Source organism: Tyto alba, unplaced genomic scaffold, assembly GCF_018691265.1.
Source record: "Tyto alba isolate M040663 unplaced genomic scaffold, T.alba_DEE_v4.0 Super-Scaffold_7, whole genome shotgun sequence".
Taxonomy (NCBI): domain Eukaryota; kingdom Metazoa; phylum Chordata; class Aves; order Strigiformes; family Tytonidae; genus Tyto; species Tyto alba.
This window is the reverse complement of record NW_024881328.1, coordinates 20,188,495-20,200,631: the sequence shown is the minus strand read 5'-3', so window position 1 is coordinate 20,200,631 and position 12,137 is coordinate 20,188,495. Positions and strand designations below refer to the sequence as shown.

The window sequence follows — 12,137 nt, the reverse complement described above, 5'->3', positions numbered from 1 at the left end:
CTGGGGTTATCTTGATCAGGTTCTAAACCAAACAAAGTGGAAAAAAAAAAAAAAAAAAAAAAAAAAAGTGGATTCTGTTTAATGTATATTCACATAATCAGCATCAAGCTACCATCAGGAGACTGAACAGAAAAGGTCTTCCAGAGTCATGGAGTTCTGGCCCCTACTGTTTCAGTTTTCAGGTGAGCATAGTGTGCCTCTCAAAGTTAACATTAAAAGATGGGTCTGCAGTGAGATTTGCATCCTTAATTTTTTTTTTTTCTTTCCAACCAGGCACTTAAAGCACTGGACTCTGGATTTTGCTGGCCTGTAGTTGATCTAGTTTGCTACTAACTGTTGAATACTAGAAACAAACACTGTTTTTCCAGTACAGGTCACATTTTTATTCTGATTATTTTATATTGCTTCTCTAGAAACATCAAAGTACCATTTTTTAATGTAAAAATGAGAATGAAGTCACTGCTGGCCATTATGACTTGACTAGATGTTAGGTATTACATAAAGTGTTAAAATAAATACGCTGTGTTCTTTGGCAACTTGAATACATTTGCAAGGCAATTTATGTTCTTGGTCAAGACAAAGAGCTGAAAAATTCAACCTGCAGCCTAATCCACTGTCCAAATGACATGAAAAGTGAGTAAAAATACTGTAAGAGTTTTTTCCGTAGTATTGATCAGCATCACAAAAATGTTATAGTTCTCCAAATATTATGAATACAAAGAATTTATGGCTGTTATTTCTGTGATTCATACTTCTGAGTATAGAGATTGAAACATTTGCTTCTGTAAATAAGCAACACTCACTTTCTAAGACTGATTATGTACCTGATTACTTATCACTTAATGTAGCTGAGGCTTTGTAATTAGTATACAGTCAATTACTATGCAGCCTTTTAAATATAATTTATGTATATATAAATGATATTTTCAGACATGATTTACAGTTGTGTAAATCCAGAATGATTCCACTGAGGTTAAACAAAATTAGTCCAGAAATGTACCCACATACTCAACAGACTGTGTCCCTCCTCTGATAAATATAGAGGATGACACACAGTATCAGTGAAACAAAGGCCACACCTGAGAGAAGCCCACGGGAATAAGGAAACACCTGTTTGTGTTGCGGAAGAACAGGTGGGAGGCGGTGGTTTGCCGGCTCAATATCCTGTGCGTGCAATTACAAAGAACGGTGAGCAGGTGCCTGTATTTTTTTTTTTTTTTTTTCTTCCCTGTGAGTTTATTAAGCAGCCGCAGCGGCTGTGCACTACCCTGGAGATGCCTTTCCAGCACCGCATGGCTGCCCCCAGCTCCCTCCCCCTAATCACCTCGCCGCGGTCCCCCGGTGCTCGCCGCGCCCGTGCTGAACGCACGCCGTTCTGCCTGCTGGGTAGCGCAGGGAACCTTAATTATAGCCGGAAAAAAATAATACTCGCTTCCCCCGGGAGCTTCCCCGATTGTTCCTGCGGGATGGGGGAAGCTGAGCGGAGCGAGGCCGGGGAATTGGGGGGGCGGGCGCTCCCCGGGCCCGGCCGCGGCGGCTCAGCACCACGGCCAGCTCCGAGCGGGCGGCGCGGCCCCGGCCCCGGCCCCGGCCCCGGCCCCGGCCCCGGGTGGCGGGGCGGAGCCCGGCCCTGGGCCGCAGCTCCCGCCGCGGGGCGGCCGCGGTGACCGCTCGGTCCCCGCCCCGGGCCGGGCGAGGGGCTGCCTGCCGCAGCTCACACCCCGCCCCGCACCCGCGGGGACCCGGCGCGCCCTCCGCGCCGCCCTCTCGACCCCTGAGCGGCGGCTCGCACCTGCTCGGCACCCAGGGAGCAGCGCCCGGCGCTGGGGGAGGGAGTGGGGATCCCCCGTCCTCGGCAGGAGGGGTGCGTGGGGCGGGGGGAAGTCCTCGTCTGGGTCATGCTGCGGGAGGAGGGGGCGATCCCTTCCATCGGGGCGGGGAAGGATGCCGAGGGCTCCGGTGGTCCCTTCCCACCCCCCGCAACCCGTCGCTCAAAATCGCCCCCAACTCGCGCCTCCCCCCCCCCCCCCCCGCCCCTCCCCGCGGACGGGGCGTGGACAAACCTCCCTCCCTCCCTCCCTCCCTCCCTCCCCCGGCCCCGGCAGCGCCAGGGGCTCCCCGGCGGGCCACGCTCAGGGGCCGCGAAAGGGCCGGCGGTGCCGGGAGGGCGGAGGAGCTGGGGCCGGCGGAGGTGGCGGCTCCCCCAGCCGCCAGCGCCCGCGGTCCCCGCCGCCCCCCTGCAGCCGCAGCGGTGGGGGATGTGGCACGTCGCGGTGCTGCCGGCGTGTAGTTCATTCCTGATGCCGCTGTTTGTCGCTGAGTTTTGAAGAGATTTATTGGCTGGCTCTTGCTAAAACACGCTTGAGTAATCCGAGCTGCTGCGCGCCGTGGTGAAGCCCGGAGGGGGGGAACGTCACTCCCTCTGGCAGCGGAGCAACATTAGTCTTCCAGCCCTCTAACCATCACTACAGCGTCGGAAACTGCCGGGTCACAGCCATTTGCTTTGGAAAATTGGCGATGTTTGGTGCTAGAGATCGATTACCCTTGTAATCTTCCCCCCACCTCCTGCTGCTTACCCCACCCCTACCCGCCCCAGACAATAGCGTCCGAGCTCCTCCGAGAAAAAAAAAAAAAATAGAAAAGAAAGCAAGGAAAGAAAGAAAGAAAAAGAAAGAAACTGGGGGATGGATCTCACTCCAATAGAAAAAGCGTGTGTCTAGAAGTGGTGCTAATGGGAAGAGATTTCCGAGCTCCAGAGGACGATGATTTGTCACAAAGGGTAGCTGGCTCGGTGCTTTGGGCTGGAGCCGTGTAGGAGATCCTTGGAGAAGTCATTGTGCACAGAAAACCGAAGAGCTGTACAAACATGCCTGTTCGCAGAGGTCACGTGGCACCACAAAATACATTTTTGGGTACAATCATACGAAAATTTGAAGGGCAAAGTAAGTTCTCTCTTTCTATCTATTTTGCTACCGTGGTTTGATTCTGCTTGTGACTAAATGGACAGCAGCTCCAGACTATTTTAAGTTTGTAGCTTGGAAAGAAAACCCCAGAGGTAAGGAGGGGATCCCTGGCAGGAGTAACATTGGTTTTGATCTAGAATACAGATTACCGTCTTGAATTATTGGTCTTTTTCCCCCCTACTATTTCAAGGAATAGTTTTTATCTTTGCCTGTATCCATAGTGTATAGCTATAGAAGTTATATCTCTTACCTTCTGAACCGGTGAGATGGCTCTAAAAAGAGTGTAAAATCTCCCTGTCTGTACAATGGCTAAAAAATAAGCTAGATTTATTATGATGATGATGATTGTTATTATTATTATTATTATTGTCTTTTCAAAATAAAGCAGAACAGTCAGACTTTGATTTAGAGGAAACAATATGCAGAGGAGTTATTAAAGGGGAAATACTCTCTTACCTTGTTGTCATGACTGCATTTCAATATAGTTGTCAAATATTTCTGCTTTGTTTATGGAAGCCTAAAGTATCTATCAAACCAGTGCAAATGCATCCTCAGGGAGAGTCTGTGAGATCTTTTCCAATGCATCAGTTTACTACCTGTCAGGGAGGCTGAAGCTGAAGTGTTTTTTTCCTGGCTGGAACTCCGGTTTACTGTTAACAGTAAGAAGGAACACTTGATGCTTAAAATGAATTTCATTTAGAAACAGTAGTTTTGATATATGTACATTTATTTAAATATTTAGCATAATTTAGTATCAGCCTGGTGCAAACCCTTACAGCTAATTCCAGTTTATATACTTCCTTATACTTGAACCCACGTTACAAATTTAATGTTTTTATTATTTGAGGAAAAAAAAATACCGATGGTGTTTGTCGTCCTAATATATCTAAATGCTAAGTCAGTGTTGCTACCCAAGAAAAGTTTTTATGCAGTAAAGTGTGTATATTTTGAAGAAAATAGAGCACTACCTGCTAAGCAGGCAAGTTAAAGTTAGCATGATTGAAAGTAGAAGAAGCAAGAATGAAATCTGTATTTTTCTCTGCAAATATTTCACTGTATTGAAATACAGAATGTCTTTAAATTTTTGAAGTCTTGAACTGCAAACTTGATGTCACGTAAAAAAGTCTTTTATGAAGCAAGGGACCTACTAGTGTGATTAAGCAGAAAATCATGTTATTAACAGTAAACATATCAAAGATGCACATTTATAATTATAATGGGAATAGTTTGTTATAGCGGTAAACAGAAACAAATGAAATAACAGTTGAAAACTTTTGTACCTTTTTGTCAGGTGAAGGTTTGGCAAAGGATGATGGACTCAGGCACAGAACTTCAACAGGCTGTGCAAAATGATTCCAACATCGTAATCTTTGGTTTTCGTGTACCTTTATACTCCTTTTTTTTTTTTTTTTTTAACTAAGGAATATTTTTTTTGTAAGTGTAATGCCTAAAATAATCACATAGGGGAAAAAAAAATCTTATTATTTTCTAGATAGTTCTGTTAAAATACTGACTATAAACTTGCTGTCATTCACCTCAATGAAAATCCCTACAGGGTAGACTGAGCTGGTTGGACCTTATCCCAGGAAACACTTCACTTGACTAGAGCCCCCTTCCCAAGGCCCCACTTTCCCCAAAAAGAAGCTACTGACTTTTCAAGGACTTTCCTGGGGTTATGGCTGACAGGATGGCATGCATCACCTGGGTTTCCATGAAGCTAAAAAAGATAAAAGTTTTAAGTCAAAAGGAATTTTGCAAAAGACTTGCATAATCTGGTTTTATTTCCTGAAAAGACAACTATCTTCATCTTTAATGTATTCTAAATTGATTGAAGTTTCTTTAAAAGCTATGGATCAAATTAGCTACATTAAATGACTGAAAATCTCTGCATTTCAGGCACCCCAGTGAAAAGAAGGGTTGTTTAGCATCCAACCATGAAATTGACACTTTATGAAATGTTGAGAGAGTACTAAAAAATGCATCACTTTCTTTTATTGCAGATAAAAAATTCATCATTGCTAATGCTAGAGTGCAGAATTGTGCTATCATCTACTGCAATGATGGGTTCTGTGAGATGACCGGGTTCTCCAGGCCAGATGTCATGCAGAAGCCTTGCACCTGTGATTTTCTTCATGGTCCAGAGACCAAAAGACATCATATTGCCCAAATTGCTCAAGCACTGCTGGGGTCAGAGGAGAGGAAAGTAGAAGTCACCTATTATCACAAAGATGGTAAAGTCTGTTTTTATTTTCAAGACCTTTAGTGTGTTTGGTTATCAGTTGATTGGTGAAAGAAGTGTGTATGATCTGCTGGCCAGACCCTTTGCTGGAGCAGTGTTGTAATTTCTCTGAAGTCCAGTGAAGTACGCTTATGTATACCAGTAAGGGAATCTGCCCTGAAAGTAGTGGGTGTATAGAGAGTAGCACTGTACGCTGCCTCTAGCAGCTGAATGAAGCTAGCCCTGTGTTTGCAACTGCTGAATAAAAGTTTTCCTCTCTCTTGGTTTAAAGCAGATGTAAATCTCCTAAAGTGAACAGCCCTACAGCAAGTAACAGGTAACACGAGCGTATAGGGGACATCCTGTGAATGTAAATTTTTATGAACTGTTTCATCTCACAGGACATAGGAATGGTGTATCAGTTTCAGGGGGCTTTGCTCTGCCTGCCTCACACAATTGGAACTGTACCTCAATTCAAATGCAGTATTTTATTGGAAAAAGTACAACAGTTAAAAGTAGCAAAAATTGGCCTATCACGAAGAAAGCATTAGCTTATAAAGAAAGGGACACTTCTTTTTCGAAGATGAGGTATTGTGAAGTTGGAGGACCTACAACTGATCCACAGAGGTTATCCTAATTTTGGGATGGCTAAACTATGAAGAGTTTCCCTGTTACTCAGTGAAGACTCTTTATATGAAGAATGGCTAAATCTGCTATGCTGATGCTTTTTTTCCTGTTAAGAGCATAAAATGTATAAATTACTGTATTTGCAGATTAAAAAAAAACCCATACACATGAAAGTTAATTATGATACATAATAGTTATATATAGGGTTTGGGTTTTGTTTTCTTTTTTCTTTTTTTTTTTTTTTTACTAATTACCCAGGGTTATCGACAGAAACACCCATCTTTCAAACAAATCCCAAGTAATGGACAAGTGTGGTGTACCTTACTCTGTCTCTTGCTGTGTACTCTCTTGCGAGAAGGAAAAGGAAATTCATATTCAAATGCTGAGCTTAAATTAGTTCTGGAGAAGTGCCAGTGTGGTGTTTGCATCAATTTTAGAATCACATGCAATGAATGCTCTCGCATTTTAAAGTCACAGAGTTAAACCCTGTTCTCAATAATTGTTGTTACTGTGGAAAGACAATATTATTTTTAGCTTAGGCTGATATAATTCAGACAGGACTCAGGCCAACCATTCTACCCACACAACCAATATTTAAGCATTTTCTTCTTTGCACATTCTCAGTAGAGTCCCTTATTCTTAGATCTGGTTCGGTGGTCTGGAGCAGATTTTGGTAAAATTTGTTGTCGTAACTGTGCCTTGAACATAGATTTCCCAGGAGACCTGGCACCGTATGTCTTTTACACATCTAGCCTGTGTTTGTGTTAACTTGGCGTGTTAAAAATAATATTGCAAAAGGAGAATGTCTTTGCTAACTTTCACAGCAACCAGCCTGGAGCACTGTTTTGAGATCTGGTCATTTAAAAGTGCTTCAGTCTGCCAAGATATTAGGAGGGAGGGAAAGGTGCTTAACTAAAGTACTGTTTATCTGTCAATTCCCGCAAATACATATTTTTCTAAAATATATAAATGTATATTTTTTCTAAAATATATGCTGAATTCTGGCATCATGCAGCACAGCATAATCTGTTTGAGGCAAACCAAAGTAAAACTGTCCATAAAAATTGCCGTATTTTTTGGAAATAGTTTTGACTTCTGAAGCATGTTATAAACAAGAGTTATGGATTATTCACTGTAAACAGTCTTATGCATAAGGGTTGTCAATAACTTCTTTAAATAGTTTCTTTAAATTACTAGACCATATGTTTGAAGGTTAAGGAATTTCAAAAGCTACAGATGACAGTTCTATACAAATTTAGGTTGAATTCCTCAAAACTTTACTGGTCAAAATGTGAACAGGAATTACCATGTGCACTATATGAACTGCTAAATTTAAACAAATACAGGTGACTTATTTTGAATTGTAAATATAATTTAAAATAGCAAGTCACTGACTACAGGCAAAAATTGACAAAATGCAAGACAGGTATGCACTCAAATGCACAAATGTTTGACAGCTTGATCATTTGTATATACAGACAGTTTTCTTTCATGTCACATAATATTCAATTTCTTTACAAAATGTGAGAAAAAGATCTGAAGTTTATGTGATATAATAAAATTGAAACTACGTATATATGATGGATATAATAAATGTCAGTAAATGTATAGTTATTCTAAATTATTGAAAAGATACACTTCTCATCTTCACTTTTTCAAGTGAACACTATAAATAATATACTCTGTTATTATAACAATGTACAGAATAGTGATACCTAACAAGGACTTCCTCCAGGTTCTGAAACAAAATGAATTTAAAGAATTTTCTAAAAACCTGAGATATTACTGCCTATTTAGTTGCTTATTTTGGACTGTGTGCTGTGAGTGAATATGAGAATATTTTAAGAGGTCAATACCAGCACAGTTAGAAAAGTAACTTTCTCCGTGTGAGTAACCCAAGTTACTCCAATGAACTACCCACTACTTGAAATTTTGACTTGACATTCTTAGCCATCCATTGTATAATATTTAACATAATACTAAGCATACGGAGGAGGAAGACAGGTCAGGAAGGTGTGAATCGCTTGAGGTTCCACCGACAGGAGTTTCTGAAGACCATATTACGCAGTCCTGAATAAATGCCCAGTGAATTGCAAATAGAACCTTACTCTACATAACACTATCATTTACTCTACATAAGCCACTGATCATATTAAAAACTATTTTAATATTGCAAGGTAAAGCAAATGTCAGTGGGATCATATATCCCCTCACTTATAAAGCTAATCCGCCATCAGAAGTCCAGCAATGCAGATATCAGAAAGGGAATCACTCTATAACTAATGCTTTTTCTTTTTAATTCTAAATACCACCTCTCATAGTTTTAAAATGTCACAGCTTTAAAGTTCATCTGAAAAGGAAATTCTTGCACAAGAAAAATGGTATTGCATATGCACTGGGAATTAAGATTCTGATGTTCCCTACTGGTCTATAGTCCACTTTTCTAGATGAAAGAAAGGGTAAGATTTTGAGCATCTTGATGGTGCAAGACTGAATGCTGCTGTTTGTTCACTACTTTAATCTTTAGGCCAGATCACACACTTGAGGAAGAGGGGACAGAAGGATCAGAAAAATTTTGTAGCAGGTTGATTTTCAGAAAATGGCAGTTGCCTTAAACACGACAGACAAAAGATGCAGCGGTCAAAGACAACACAAATTCAATGTATCACGATTTTATAAATGTGTTACCTAGAGTGGGCATGTTTCCCTTTTCACTGTGTAGTGCAGGGACAGTGCAGAGGAGAGGGGGAGATTACTTGTGCTAGCTTTGTGTAATTTTTTAGGTAGCATGGAGGTGGGATGCCAGTATTACTTATGAACCCAGCAGGCCCTGTTACAAGCACACCAGTTCCCAGTCATCACAGAAGTTTGTAACATTTGCAGCCTCACTAGCTCCTCTTGTAGTATTTGTATCAGAGTAAGACTGGTAATATAGTCTACCTTTGGTTTCAATTTCTCCTCACTCCTTTGTTTTAGAAGGGCACTTACTCAGTCCGGGCAAAGTTCTAGCCCTCTGCCCCGTTAGAGTAGTGCCATAGTAGGTGATTACAAATTTATCAAAAGAATTAATTACTACTGAGAAAAATGGTTGATGGGAACAGATGAATGCCAAAACTAAGGGTCCAAATTTATAGGTTCTCATCACACAAGAAGCTTCACAAATGTCACTTGATGTACTCATGGGATTAAAAACAGTAAATTTATTTTTTAATGTAAATATCCCTTTTTAAAAAATAAGAATAGATAAATACAGACAAATCACAAGAGCTATTATTTTGAAACAGATTGTTTTTTAAAAAGTCTTGTCCATTAGGCATTAACATCTGCTTAATCAAAAAATTATACTCTGATATCAAAGTAGCAGTATAGTATATTCCTCACTGTCTCACAACTTAATTTTCACAAATCATATAACCATATGTTCTGTATTTTAGTTGAAGGTAAAATAGTGTTTATACATAATATCAGTTCTTATTTTAATAAAGTTATTTGTGGTGAAAATGTTTGACAGCTCTTCCTTTGAGGACTCCAGTTTACAGTTTAAGTCAATATTGCATAAATCATTCTTGACAGATGTAAAATATTGCTTGAGGTGATAAAGCTGTAAAGCTTTGACATAAAAAGTGTAATTATTTATGGATTGAGAAAAGATATATGATAATCAGAACAGATTGTATCATTGAATACTTTTTTACTTCTTACTCTACGCTTTGTGGACAACAGTGGGCTATATCTAAGTTTACAGAGTATAACTGTTAAAGGGAGGTAAGGAGATCATTTAAGCTTACCCTATCCACATGAGATATTCTATGGATAAGAAGCACTAAAAAAGAGTATGGGTTTGAGCAAAGATAAGCTTAAGCAGTTATTTGCAGTGTTTACAAACCTCAAAAATTACTCTCCTCTTACCCAGTTTGAGAAATGCAATTTGCTACAATTGACTGCAATTTAAACATATTTGTATTTTCAAAACACATTAAGATTCCAAACTAATATTTTTAAGAGCTTCTGAGCTCTTTTTTGAGGATAAGAAAATCAAAAAAATGTGTAAACGTACTGACAAAATAAAGTGAAAATGCTATTAAGTGTTCTTAAATAGAAAGACTGGGACTTCATTTAGAAGGTCATAATCTAGACTTCAGTTAGCATAGTTTTGTCACTTGTTTGTGTTCTATAAATGTTGTGAACCTACCAATCAATTAAAAATACAACTGAAAAGAATGACCATTACATGTGTGTCAAGTCGCCTTAGATTAGCTCTAACGTGAGGGTCAGTAAGTGCCATCTTGACTGTAGATTTGGTACCTTAACCAGAGCTGATGAGAACGGTCAGTGAATCAAGTCACGGTCTAATACCCTGCTGCTGTAGAAGTTCTTGCTTTAAGAAATACTATCTGACTGCATTTTGATAACAAAAGTGTTACCCTCCAACAAAAAGCTGTCCAAAAAACCTGTCTTAATGCAAGTTTTTTCCAAACATTCTTAAAAAAATGCAACTTGGATCAAATCCAGAATGTTACTGAAGGTGTTGAACTATTGGAAATGGATGACCTTTTCTTATGTCTGTAGTGTAATATTTCCACTTTAGTTTTTAATACTTGTTTTAGAAGACAAGGCTGTCCTTTGTCCCATTCAGTATTGTTGGTTTTACAACAGGGAGCACCATCTGCAGCAAGTCGATACCTCAGTGATCAGAATATTTCATTCCCATTCAATTATGGCTCCTGTGCATGCCCAGAACTGTGGGTGGGTCACTTCTGATTCACATTTCAGATAGTATACCTAATGATTATGATAAAGCAGCTCTCAGATATATTAAGTAGGCTTATTTATGGGCCAATTTCGACCTTATTTCTCAACTCTCTGGCTTTCTAATATATTCTTTTTTATTCTCAGTTTAAGATTAATTTATTTTCAATAAGAAGGGGGCTTTTATAGAAGATCATTTATTTCAATTCATGTTATAGAAGATCATTTATTTCAATTCATGTATTCCTGCTAATGAGAGACAGTATTTGAATAAAAAGGAACAACAGTTACTTTTCCTTTAAAATTATTCTCTTTGTCGTCATTTAGGGTCAGAAAGGTATGATTAGATATATCTAATTTTAACAAATAATGAATACAACTGCTATTAATATAGCTACTGCATCTTTAACAGAAAAAAAAATCTTACTCAGTTTGCCGAAATCCCTTCTGACAGTTTTTAAGTTCTTCCATGGCACAAATAAAAAACCTGCAGGCTAGTGAATCAGGAGGATTCTTTCATTTCAGTAGTGTCCAGAGGGAACCCTTCTGCCACTGGACTTCCATAGTAGAGTTTTACAGCAGGATTCAGAAAGTCACACGGTCAACTTGCACTAATCAAGGGACCCAAATTCCCCTTGCTTGGGCTACAAAGAATCAGTGATTGCTGGCTTCTGAAAAGAGAGTCCCACAGCAGTAAGAAAGGTGTCACATTCTGGAGTCAAACGGCATGAGAAGGTTATGATACGGTACACATGCTCAAAGTTTTTCTAAGCTGTTTAGAATGATACTATCCTATGGAGAAGAACTTCATCTTTTAATTAGGCATTGCCTGACAAAGTTTCTTATCTGCTCTGAATATTCTTCTTTCAGTTTTAGTGAAAGCTATTTTGGTTTTGGGTTATGCGACAAAAAGAACAGAAGCTGTCAGTCTGTATTTTGGTATGGTTTCACATGATTTTATTGTGTCCTCTTTCCATCTTCAGTATTCATCCTTTCTAATGTTACATTCTGTTAAGAGAGTTATTATGTACTCCTAATTTGTGTTACCAATTGGTTCTTTCTCTTCTCCACCAGATTGGCTTGTGTATCAAACAGAGATGCAACCAATCAGATGTTAAACCTTGCAGTAGACATAGGGGAAGAGCAATTGATTTTCTAATAGCATCCTTACACATAGTTGGTATTATACAAATTTCAGAACATTGCAGTTCGATTAGTGCCAGTGTTGACATTGGTGCTGCTCTCTCTGTTTTCAAGCAAAGGAAAAAGAATAGAGGTGTGGATTAGATTTTATCGTAGTGGTTTCAAGTCCAGTTCTAAAGTGCTCCCTACATGTTTGACTTAGTGTATGACTCAATCTATGTGCTAGACAGCGCATATTCTTCCCAGGTTCCCAGCTAAGTATGGAAAAAGCTTAATCAAGCAGTATAGGATTCAGAGTAGCAAGACCAAGCTGACTATGGAAATTTCTAACTCGCTCAGGAAACTGCATATCTCAAAAGCAATCAAAACTGTAGCTGTGAACCTAGGTCTAGGCAGTGTGGATGGATGACAATGACGCAGGGTAATGTGGCTCTATA

General features: G+C 39.7%; 1 protein-coding gene across 4 annotated transcripts in view; it reads left to right on the top strand.

Moving 5' to 3' along the window:
* Positions 1-2,106: 2,106 nt before the first annotated feature.
* KCNH7 (potassium voltage-gated channel subfamily H member 7) overlaps positions 2,107-12,137 on the top strand; it is a 237,449-nt gene continuing 227,418 nt past the window's right edge. For all 4 annotated transcript variants that reach the window (XM_033007898.2, XM_033007897.2, XM_033007899.2 and 1 more), the window contains exons 1-2: positions 2,107-2,942; positions 4,964-5,194. In XM_033007898.2, coding sequence (XP_032863789.2) covers positions 2,867-2,942; positions 4,964-5,194 — 307 coding nt within the window. In that variant the 5' untranslated portion in view covers positions 2,107-2,866. The remainder of the gene's footprint in view (positions 2,943-4,963; positions 5,195-12,137) is intronic.